A 12,500-nucleotide genomic window follows, 5' to 3' on the forward strand; every position below is an offset into this window, starting at 1 on the left:
GAGGAAGAGGCCGACCTCTTGGTCTTCAGAGACGGTGCCTTACACGGCCCGCCTCAGGCTGACGGCGCCGACGTCGGCCGTCTCCCGTATTCCCCGCACCAGGGCCCTCAGCCTCCCTCCAGCCCGCATTTCTTCCACCGCACGGAGCGTAAGTCTGTAAGAGCTCCGCCCACGCCCACCCTACGCCCACCCAACGCCCGCACGCCCGCGCCTTGCACGTGTTTTCCCCGGTCAGAACCAGACTCTTTCTTCCTTACTCACACAAGCTTACTCACGCCAAAAATTGCTGGTGTTGTGTTGTGTGCCAGCGCCGCCCGCTCCAGCCGCCCGAAAGCCTGGGCTAAATATCCTCTAAGGTATTGCTTGACATTAACGTCTGTAAAAAGATTTTTTTCTCCTTTTTTTTTTTTTTGCATCACTCTAGGCCGCTTCCTAAAAAACGAAGGAGAATAAAAGTAATGGAAAAGGCAAAATAATTAAATGATAATGATAATTGAAAAAAGTACCCCCCCCCCCTCACCCCTCTGCGTTTGCTTGTACCCCAGTTTTGCTGTTTGGTCCCTCCAGATTTCGTTTTTTTTTCTTTTCTTTTTCTTTTCTTTCATATCCACACCAAAATTATACTTCATGTTACTATTAATACGAAGGTTTGATCCAAATTTTGTGACTAATGTGAAATATGATCATGTCCTTGACAGGAAAGTCCAGCAAAAAAAAAAAAAAAAAAAAAAAATCGCGTGTTCAAGGCTGAAATTACAATTACATCGCGTTTTTTTTTTCTTTTCGTTTCTTTTTTTTTTTGTTTCTTCTTTTTTGGACGTCTGGTGTAATGTGCTTTGCTATATTTGGCTCTTGGCAACGTAACCACGAGGGAAGTTGTGAAAGGGAGAGAGGGGAAGGGGAAGGGATGATGTAAAGGTGAACGAAGGGAAGAGGTAAAGTTACAGAGACGGAGACCTAGAGAAAGGGAAAGACAACAAGGGAGGGAGAGAAAAGTGAAAGAATATCCAAGAAAGCATGAAGGAGAGAGAGAGAGAGAGAGAGAGAGAGAGAGAGAGAGAGAGAGAGAGAGACGGCGAATGAAATAAATATCATGGAAATTCTGCATTCATGGTTAAATGCACCAAAATATTGTATACACTATTTTCCCCTCAATGTATGCACATACCACGATGAACAACACAGTAACAGGAGATTAATGAAGCTTCCAAAATGTTTTGTTCCAATTCTAATTAAATCACCTCGCTATTTCTAATTAAATCAGCTCGTTACGCTTCGTGATCAGAAGTCCCATTCATTAAGCCAAAATAATGCACAAATATTTACATACCACACTGTATATTTACACCCATTTATCGGATATTTAATGAGCAACGCAGGATATACGAAAAGTAAACAGATTGGTGATTGACGCGACCGAACTCACGAAAGCGAAATCTGAAATGTCAAACAAGTCGTAGTTTAACGACTTCATTTTCTTTTTCTATATTCTTTTACTTTGCAATTTATTTTGCGTGTTGTATTCGCGAGCAATAATTCTATCTAGAAATGCCTCGCTCTCTGGCCCATTCTGCTTTCATCATGTTATTTCTTTTATTTATTCTGCGATACACCGTTTAGGAATTTACGCAAATGCCAATTTCAGTTGCCTGGGCATTAGAATTTATGTGAAATATACGTTAACTTCTTTCTCCCGTTTACCATCCTTGTTGTTTACTTTCCCCCTGTATTTTGTTTCTGACAAAGGTCAGGGTTGTTTACAGTCCCTAGAAATCATAATGTTATGTGTGTCACAGTGGTAGATCAGATTGCAAAAGGATATCAATTATATATTGCATGTACCTGATATCTCTTATAAAAGAAAAAGAATCCCATCCTCTTTACATAAATGATCCCTTTAACCTGTGTTTCAGAGAGCTGACCCTTTTCCCTTTTTCTCCCCGCCATGTTTGTTTACATTAGGAGTCGTACTCGCCCTATACCTCGTCGTACAGCACCTCCTCCTACACCCCTTTGGAGACCTCGGAGATCACGGAGACCCGCCGTAGCGTCTCCCCTATAAGGACGACCTCCTACAGACCCTCTGCCACGACCCAGCTCGTCCTTAACCGAGTGGCTTTGAGGCCGACGACTTTGCTCAGGGTAAGGCTCCCCCTCGACTGAGATGACGGCGAAGACGCGTCCAAGAATCTAGGGGCCGATTTCGTATGCTCTTCTTTTCTTTCTTTTTCTGCTCTCTCTCTTCTCTCTCTCCCCCCCTCTCTCTCTGTCCCTGTCTGTCTGTCTCTCTCTCTCTCTCTCTCTCTCTCTCTCTCTCTCTCTCTCTCTCTCTCTCTCTCTCTCTCTCTCTCTCTCTCTCTCTCTCTCTCTCTCTCTCTCTTTCTCTCTCTCTCTCTCTCCCTCCTTTCGCTCTGTCTCTCTCTCTCTCTCTCTCTCTCTCTCTCTCTCTCTCTCTCTCTCTCTCTCTCTCTCTCTCTCTCTCTCTCTCTCTCTCTCTCTCTCTCTTCTTTATCTTTCCGTTTTAGCGATGAGTCATATTTGCGTTCTGTTCCCGACTATATTTTATTTCGCCATTATTTCATTTTCACGCATTTTTTTCGCTTGCGATTGTTTGAGTTTCTGTTATCGGCGTCGTTGTGTTTATGTTTATTATACATATCGGTTTTATTATTTTCTTTACGTAAAGCTGTTTTTTTTCTTGATTTTTCTTTTTTTTCTGCTTGACCTGATGCTATTAGTGTTTCTTATCTATGCTACATTACTTGCTGGTTGTACTTTTTATGTTCCGCAACAAAAACAACAAAAACATCCACACATGCCTACATCAGCTTACAAAAACACTAAACAAAAGCTTTCAAATATCTAATCCATAATATCTTCGCCTGGCTTAGGCAAAGAAGCCATTGATCATTTCATTTCAACAAAGCCAATACCTGAAGCCGTTTGCGTAAGTCACTTTATCTCCTTGTCTTTGTGGCTTAAGCTGATTCATTGCAATGCTCTGTTATGCTAATTCAATGAGGAAAGCACACCGGTACAGGTTACTAAGCATTCGGTCACGTGTTTTCATGCTTCAGTTAACTTACATCTTCTGGAACAAATAGCAGTGCAAATGCTTATCTTCTTACTCATCTTATTTTCTTCATTGGTTGCCCGAATTCATCTTTGCGCTACTAATGAATATGGGTTCACTCAAGAGGCGTGTGCAGTGATTTTGCAAGACATGTAAACGCTGGTCTAATTCAGCTTATTCACCTATTTCATCTAATTAATCTTTCCATCTAAATCACTCATCCTTGTTTTGAATGGGCGCCTTTTTCATTCATCATCCTCTTTCGTGACGATGCCGACTAAAAAGAAATGATTTGCATGCTCTTTAATTGCAAATAATAAAATCTCATGGCAGACGAGGCATCTGTGTCAGGAAGCACAGAAGGCGAAAAGTGCCTGTGTTTTCCAGTTGCCATTTCTTCTGGCCTGTGATAACGAATTCATGAACGCCTTAAAGGAGAAATACAAGCTCCTCTCGATGTCCATTTATAAACGACGGTGGCGCCAGAGTCCTCGTGGGGATCGGCAACTTCAGTTTCTGCAAATATGAATCTCTTAGGGTTTCCGCTCTGCTCTGAATCTCCATCTTCCTTTTCTCGAAGAAGCGTTTTGACTTCATAATTGCATCGGTTTTAGAATCAAGACAAACAAACAGTATTGGAACACGACTATGGCTGATGGTCGCGTGGGGGCTCTTGGTGTATTTTTAGTGTCGAGGACGTGCCAGAGCGTAAAGGCTGAAGGGGAGCTTGTATCACTAACCTGAATAAAACATTTGTCATTCAAGAGAATATAGTTACTTGTCACTGATGCTTTGACTATGTTCAATGTTTTTTTTCTTCTTCATGTGGAAAATCATTGCTCAAACGTACTTTCTTCTATTTTCTTCATTTCCTTCATCTCACTCTCATCTTGGTTCATCTTTGGTTCAGGAACCACCAGAAAGTACTCTCCATCTCCATCCACTATCAACTAGGATGATACTAAGGAGGATGGACAAAGATAGCGGGGTAAGCCTTCGCAGTCGCTAGTCACGCCGTGGCAAGGGAAGCATGTGCTCAAGAAGGCCCTTAAAGAGCAGTGTGCATGTGCTGAACAGGGGTCTTTAAGAGCAACTCGTTATACGTTATGAGTGCATCTGGCTGAATGCTTGTAGTTCAGTTAATCGATTTGGTTTATTTGGGTCTTAGAGGATGCAAAATAGGTAAGGGGTGACGGACATGTTGCATGAATTGTATAGAAAGTTTATCCTTGTGATTTGCTAGGCCTGTAGAAGGGAACTTCAAAGGGCAGGAAAAGAGACAGATTTAGGGGAAATAATTTTCAAGCGATAGGTTAAGACTCTTCAGACATTAGTAAAGAAATAAGATGTATCTTAAGGACAATAATAGAATGTAGGAATGAGGAATGTGTGACAGTGTATCATGATGCCACAGCGTACAGCGATATGCGTCGGTTGCACAACTAAACGCCTTGTAGTCACACTAGTTGGTGCTGCTTTGCGAACAAACGCTTCATATTGTTGTAGATAGAACTTGTCGTTGTGGAGATATAAGGCGTAACACTTATTAACACCATTAAAGAAAACGGTGATGTCCTAAGTGATATTTAAATCCTTTCTCGGACTTCTGTTAAGGCATGATCAGCTTCGATCGCATGCGGTTGGTTAAAATACATTGCTTGGCATGCATGGCCTTCCCTTCTGATTCCAAAGGTACATTTAAAAAGCCTTTTTCAGTGCTTTTCAGAAATTTTCACCCTTGTTCTATCTCATTTTTCCTTTTTGTTTTTAGCAGATTTTTTATTTTCTGCTGCATATTATTTTCGATTTTTGGTTGTGCTTATTATTACCTTTTCGTTACAGTTTAAAGTAAACGTGTTTGCTTTTATCTATTTGATTTTATTCATTTGTCACTAACCTTTGTATTTTTTCTTCAGTTGACTCTTAACGTTAGCTTGCATCTTTTTTTTTTTTATTTGTCAATATTATCTCCTTGTCTTCGCAATCAGAATTCTATCGACTTGTTTTGCCATATATTCAACGTACCGAATTAAGCACTAATGAATCACAAAAGAAAAAGAAACAGTAAAACAATAACAAAAGGATTAGAAAAAAAACTTCACAAGCAGTCAGATCCTCAACCAGTGCTTCCGCGGCCTCTTCCCCCACCGACGGGAACCGAGGTCGCCGCCAGCCAGTCCCGTGACCTAATCTCCCCGCTCGTTTTCCAGGGCTACCCTCCCATGGGCCCCCCACCCCCACGTATGGCTCCCCGCAGCATGGGTCCCTACTACGACTATGACTACGGCTACGGAGGGGGCTACGGCGGGGGCTATGGAGGGGGCTACGGCGGGGGCTATGGAGGGGGTTACGTCCCGCCTCCAAGGATGAGGTGAGTGGTATGTCCCTTGGAAGGATGGGGCAAGCGCTCTCTCCGTCTCTGGTTCTCTTTCTATCTGTATTCCATTTGCGCTCTCTCTTTCTCTCCCTTTCTCTCTCTCTCTCTCTACATATCTCCCCTCTCTCTCTCTCTCTCTCTCTTTCTCTCTCTCTCTCTCTCTCTCTCTCTCTCTCTCTCTCTCTCTCTCTCTCTCTCTCTCTCTCTCTCTCTCTCTCTCTCTCTCTCTCTCCTCACACTCACTCACTTATTCTCTCTTTTCACTGTTATTGTTTTCTAGAATCGTTTTACATAGTCCTAAGTAGTTTTATAATATGCTTTCTTCTTCATTCTCTATGAAAAATATGAAATATACAAACTAAGTACAGTTTTTATTGATTCATAGAGATAAGAGGTGGGTAGTCTGATTAATCAAATCTGCCAAAAGCTAATCAGCAATTAATTACCGCACCTGATCACCGGGAAAGAAGGATTACTATATGGTAATTATCTCTTCACCCCTCCTTCTCCTCTCATCCAATATCCTATTGTCTCCCCCCTCCCCCCTCTCTCTCCCCTCGCCTTCACTAACTACAATACTCCCTTCCTTCGCTCTCTCTCTCTCTCTCTCTCTCTCTCTCTCTCTCTCTCTCTCTCTCTCTCTCTCTCTCTCTCTCTCTCTCTCTCTCTCTCTCTCTCTTTCGCCCAACCACTTTCTCCTATCCTCCACCCACTATCTCCATCATCATTTCAACCACACCATAACTCCCACAACACACCCCCACCTCCACCCCCACCCCCCACATCCCCACCATCACTCCCATCTACATCCACACCCCCATCACTAACCCCCTTCCTACCTGCCCCCTCCCTATCCCCCACCCCATCCCACACCTCCATCCCCTCCCTATCCTCCACACACCGCACCCCATCTCCCACCCCCTACCTACCTGTCTTCCCACACCCCCACCCTATCCCCCACCCCCTACCTACCTGCCTCTACCCCAACCCATCCCCCACTCTATCCCTGCCCCCTTACCTACCTGTCTCCCCCTCCCCCACCCCCTACCTACCTGTCTTCCCACACCCCCACCCTATCCCCCACCCCCTACCTACCTGCCTCTACCCCAACCCATCCCCCACTCTATCCCTGCCCCCTTACCTACCTGTCTCCCCCACCCCCACCCCCTACCTACCTGCCTCCATCCCAACCCATCTCTCACTCTATCCCCCACCCCCTACCTACCTGCCTCTACCCCAACCCATCCCCCACTCTATCCCTGCCCCTTTACCTACCGGTCTCCCCCTCCCCCACCCCCTACCTACCTGCCTCCATCCCAACCCATCTCTCACTCTATCCCCCACCCCCCACCTACCGGTCTCCCCCTCCCCCACCCGCAGCCGTTACGACAGCTACCTCGACGACGAGTTCTTGGAGCCGAGCACCTACGTCCCCCGCTATCGTCCTCGCATGCATGACCACCTCGACGATACCGACTTCCGCGAAAAGGTCAGTTCGACTCAAGGATGATACTCTTGGCGGCCCTTTTCCTTTCTTTTTTTCCCCCTTTTTCTATCAATACGACACTCGACACGACGTTTCTTATGAGATGCACCTGGAATACAATGTTGACACACTGCACTTGCTACATGAATTAAGAATCTGATACACGACATTTGGCACACGCTCTATGAGAGATTAAATTCTTCTCGTGCACATACACACAAAAAGAGAAAAAAAAAACACACAAGCACAAACACAAATTATCACACAAATTATCACACACACACACACACACGTACATACACATACACACATACACAAATACAAATCTACACACAAATACAAACTCAAACATACATTCACACAAAATTCACAAACATAAATCTATTTCCTTTCGTGTTTCGTGCCATAAAGAGCTAGAGACTTTAGATAGCATGTAGAAAAGGCCAAATATAAATATTTTAGATGTCAGTTAGATATGTCTGATGTCATGTTCTTCAAAGTCTCAAGCTTTCTGAATATAGTTAAAATCCACTTCAAATAGATAAATGATCTTATGTTTTTTCACGTTAACATAAACAAAACAAAAAAATCCAGTGTTCCTGTGTTATTGTGTTATTATTCAGTTCGTGTTAGCATATTTGTCAGCCACACAATGTTAGTCCCACGAACCAAAGAATATGTTTGTGATATGTTCCTTCCTAAGAATAACATCCATGAGACGTTTCAGGAGTCCATTGGAGAACAGCTTGCCCCCCCCCCCCCCCCCGCCTGCCAACAAAAAGGGAAAACAGATATATACATTTAAAACGTTTGATTTTAAAGTGCCCCGACCAAGAAATAAAAGATTCCCCCCCCCCCCCCCATGTTTCTTTAATACACTTAAAAAAAAACCGCCCCCTAAAGAAAAAAAAAAGAGAATTCCTTCAGACGTGACCCCCTCCCCCCCCCAAAGAAAAAACAAATAAAAATAAAAGTTTCATCATTTCTTCAAGAATGACCCAAGCCCCCCCCCCCCCCAAAAAAAAAAAGAAAAAAAAAAAAAAGAAGGAAAATCAAAGCTACTCCACAAAGACCAAGTCAACCTAACTAAGCTTCGTTTCCGTCCTCCTCCTGCGCCCCCCTCCGCCCCCCCGCGCCTCGACAGATCACCACCACCCCACAGGGCACCACCGCCACCACCACCATCACCCCCAGGGCCACCGACACCTCCGTCCGGGGCTACACGCCTGGTGTGAGTCGCTTCTTCTTCGGTCTCGTTGTCGCCTCGAGGACTCTGGTTGCGAGACGCGGCTTGGCTTGGGACTTTACTGTATTTTTTTCATTCTTATTGAATTATTATTTTTTTCACCATTATTGTTATTATTATTATTTTCACCATCATTGTTATTATCATTATTATCACCATTATTGTTATTATTATTATTATCATTATATTACTGACGATGAAAATGATAATAACATCAGTAATAGTGTTTTTTATTATTGTTGTTGCTGTTATTATTATTATTATTATTATCATTATTATTATTATTATTATTATCATTATTGTCATCATTATTGAAATCAGTATTATCAGTATCACTGCCATTATTATTATCATTACTGTTATTGTTGTTTGTTGTTATTATTGTTGCCTTCACCTCTCTGTCAATGCATTTATTTTTCGTTGTCTATTTTAAGAGTCATCTGAAAAGTTCCAATATCAAATCAGCCATATCTCTTTATTTTATCAATCAATCTGTCTATCTATTCATCGATCAACTTATCTATCTGTTTATATATTCATCTATTCTTTAGTTCATTCATTCAATAGCGGCTGATATATCTCAAGCATTTGGAAGTGTCTGTCCGCCGATGGTCAGCATTACCAATATTTATCAAGTAATGGTAATGGTAATGGCAATTGTGGTAATACTGGTATGGGGTAAAAGTAACGGTAAGCCAAAGCTGTCTCATGATCACTGATCTTCTTTTGTAAATTAAATTGATGTGAAGTAAAATTTATAAAATTTATTCATTTTGTAAATAAAGAGAACCATTAGAACTTCAAATAAATCAAATTTTAGATCAGATTTTTAAAAAAGATGTATCTATATCTTTAAAATGATCACAAATCCAAATCAAGGATAAAAGGCCCAATAGAAAACACACAATCCAAAGGGGCAAGGTACAAATTAAGGCCAAACCTCAAGCCACATTTTTATTGTGGCTTGACAACGACCCCCCCACTCCCCCGTCCCGCACTCCCTCCACCCCCCTCTACCCCTCCCCCTGCATTTTAAAAGCTTCGCCATTTCTAACTGTAACTCTTATGGACTCACTCGCAATGGACACTGTTGAGGAGGAACTCTTACACTAACGTTGCTTTTGCTTCTCTCTGCAATGTGCAATAACTTTAACTCGCTTACGATGCGTCGTTGATTTGCCACAGTTTCAAACCTCCTACTTCCCCATTTTTAACTTGGTGTGTGACATGTTGAAAATATGTCGAATGATACTTAATCTCCACATATTCATGATACCTTTTCAGCTAACACCCATTCATGGCATCTCTCAGCTATGTACATTTTCCTTTGATTTTTTTTTCCAAAGAGGTACCACATGCTATAAATAGTCACCTCATTATCTCACTATGGATTTTACATCTTTAATAAAACGTAAATCTCAAATTATGCTCTGCTATGTAGTCCAAGAAGGGAATGTGTGCGACTGATACGGAGACGGTAAAATTCGAGAAGAGTGATTCATTAAAGATTGAGTTAAAATCTTGATTAGATAAGATTAAAGGCCCCTTGAATTTCAGATTTCGATTAGACACTTACGAGCCCTATCTCTACGCCTTTTTTTTAGAAACGGGAACAGCCATTGAAAACATTGAATAAGTGAGAAAAATATTGAATAACCACATTTTCTGGTGAATCATCTCGATTTATCACTTCTCTCATGTTACGGGATTATCCTTCATTTCCCAGCTGGTTAAAAACACGAAAAATACTAAATGCTTTACCATCAAAATCCTCAACATTTTTATATTATCAACATCCCCTTACCACCCTGCATGTGTATTTTTCTTGAATTGATAAAGCTAAAATAGCAACTCGTTTTGTATCGTTTTACTTGCACGCTAACGATCTTATCACTCTTATCTCTACTCCACTGATCGATTCTCCTGACAAATAACACACTTACACCCAAAACATACGCACTGATGCTGACAACACATTTTTTTTTAGCCAGCTTCAGTTCCTGTTTTGTAACATTACTCTTTTGCAGTTCTTTGGTAATTGTTCTACAGATATTGGCCAAAAGATAATACAAAATGCTATTAAAAGTTAATGTCAAATCTGGTAACACTAAATCATAACATAATCTCTAACTTAAACATAATGTATGCTTTGAATGATTTCCTTATTTGGCTTAATTTTCTTTATTTTTTCCTTTCCTGTTGTACCTACAATGTTAGAAAGCCTATTGTACATTCATTTAAGATTTATTCATCCATCCACTTTCTTTCTTTCTGTTATCTATTGATTTTCTTTTTTGCATCTAATATAGTGTTTAATATCTCACCTCCTGATTCAACGTTATAATATTATTTTTTTTCTCCTTTATAACATGCCATTACCAAACCATCGTCGCCAATGCAAGGTACGAGATGCGGCGACGGTTGCCTAGTGTTGTTTTTTTCCAGATGGATTTTAATGAATAATGAATACCTTTTTTATGCTCACGTCCCTTCTGCGCTAGATAGTTGACCTCGATGGCTCTAACGGTAGTTCATAACCACTGTAGTCTTTTGCTTGTTTGCATATTTTCTTTTAGGAATACTGATTAGTCGTCCTCTTTAGTATAAAGTGATGATATATATATATATATATATATATATATATATATATATATATATATATATATATATATATATATATATATATATATATAGTATATACACATTTTCCTCTTTTATTCATTTATCTATTCATCTGTATAGTATGTGTCCGTTTGTATATTTTTATTCCGTATTACTGAGTATTTAACTGCTGTCATTTCTATTTTGTCAAAATTGTATGAATCGAAAGACGGTCCTGTCTGCATAGAATGCAAAGCACTGTCAGCTACTGACGATAACTGCATTTACCAACAGTGAAATAATGTTGCATTTAACTCTTCTTACGCCGTAACTCAGAAGTGAAAGCGGAATGATGCTTCTAGTTCATGTCTAATTGGTTAAAGCATTAGCATTACATCTCGCAGAGCTGATTCAGTCTCGTCCGGCCAACGGCTTGGGTCTGGTTCAACTCCTTTTGTGTAGTCAACCATTTTTGAATGCGCTTAAGCGTTCATTAGATCCAATTCCCGCACTTGGCTGTACTGAGCAAGGCTGATATGACACAAGCCTGTCCCAGGTATAAAAGTCTACCTGTAGGTTGCCCAGATGCCTAAGCAGCAGCCAAACCAGACTCAAGTGGCAGAGTGTGTCGAGGTCTTCCACCCACGCCCACCTCGGCACACTCTCGCTCCGTCTCGCCCGTAGCTTCGCCGCCTAATAAACTAACTCCCGCCCCCGCCCCTAGGCCCCCGCCCCGAGAGGCCTGGAGGGCCCCGACGACAGCATGGCCCTGGTGCCCCACCGCAGCCAGCGGCCCAGGCGGGCGCAGCTCGAGTCCGGCCCGCGTCCCGAGACCACAGTGGTGCCGGGAGCCGAGTCCGAGGGCGACCGCCACCTGGCCCGCCTGGAGCGCCGTTACCCCAGCCTTTCTGAACCGCAGATGCTCCAGGACCACGTCGACAAGATGCGCATCAAGCTCAAGTCCCTGGCCTTCTCGCTCGACCCGTCCGGCCCCGTCCCAGACATCATCATCCCCGAGAAGAGGAGGTAGGTTTCGGGCGCCGCCCCGCTCTCTCGTGGCTCGGCTGGCGGCACGCGCAGCCTCTGAGCCTCAGTATCATGATGGTCATACCTATACTGGAATAATTTAGAGTCATACTGAAGTGCACTTAAATAGCATCCTGTGATATAGTCAGCCTTCAGATACTTTCCCACGAGGAAGCTATACATTAACGACACCGCCCTGCTATATGGCAAGGCTAAAAAGCCCTAATTCCGCGTCTCCGTTGCAGGACGACCGATCCCTCCGACTCCAAGTACTCCAGGGGTGAGATGACGCGAACTCAAAGGCTCGCCTTTTCTCGTTTTACTTGCTGCCACAACTTATATTTGATTCTTTACTTCACTAAGACTTAAATCGGATCCTAGAGTTCATTCATTTCTATCTTGGATTTTCTTTCTTTTAATTGATGCAATTGTGCCATTACTCATTTCAAAGCTATGGAAAAAATATAACATAACTGATATTTCATTTTGATATCAAAGATGTTCATTATAAATGCACAATAATGCACTTCTATTTAGAAATCCACATATTGACTATTCATATATATACTTACCTTTATCATCATATGGAATTCCAATATGATAAGTGTTAATTACAGAAGTATATCATCTTTTTTGTTTATATATATATTCGCTTACCATAATATGTGTCCCCTACGACCCTTCCCTCTTT

General features: G+C 42.1%; 1 protein-coding gene across 41 annotated transcripts in view; it reads left to right on the forward strand.

The window, feature by feature from the left end:
- The window catches only part of LOC113800282 (enolase-phosphatase E1), an 86,640-nt gene that overhangs the window by 37,001 nt on the left and 37,139 nt on the right, over positions 1 to 12,500 (forward strand). For 22 of the 41 annotated variants that reach the window (XM_070141768.1, XM_070141792.1, XM_070141810.1 and 19 more), the window contains 6 exons: positions 1 to 148; positions 5,284 to 5,444; positions 6,831 to 6,939; positions 8,081 to 8,167; positions 11,508 to 11,809; positions 12,055 to 12,089. The exon at positions 1 to 148 is cut by the window's left edge. In XM_070141768.1, the coding sequence (XP_069997869.1) occupies positions 1 to 148; positions 5,284 to 5,444; positions 6,831 to 6,939; positions 8,081 to 8,167; positions 11,508 to 11,809; positions 12,055 to 12,089 (842 nt within the window). Of the gene's footprint in view, positions 149 to 1,962; positions 2,143 to 3,983; positions 4,062 to 5,283; positions 5,445 to 6,830; positions 6,940 to 8,080; positions 8,168 to 11,507; positions 11,810 to 12,054; positions 12,090 to 12,500 lie in introns of all 41 variants that reach the window. The other 19 variants (XM_070141909.1, XM_070141913.1, XM_070141962.1 and 16 more) reach the window with 9 other exon arrangements.

This window comes from Penaeus vannamei, chromosome 3 (genome assembly GCF_042767895.1).
Source record: "Penaeus vannamei isolate JL-2024 chromosome 3, ASM4276789v1, whole genome shotgun sequence".
NCBI lineage: Eukaryota > Metazoa > Arthropoda > Malacostraca > Decapoda > Penaeidae > Penaeus > Penaeus vannamei.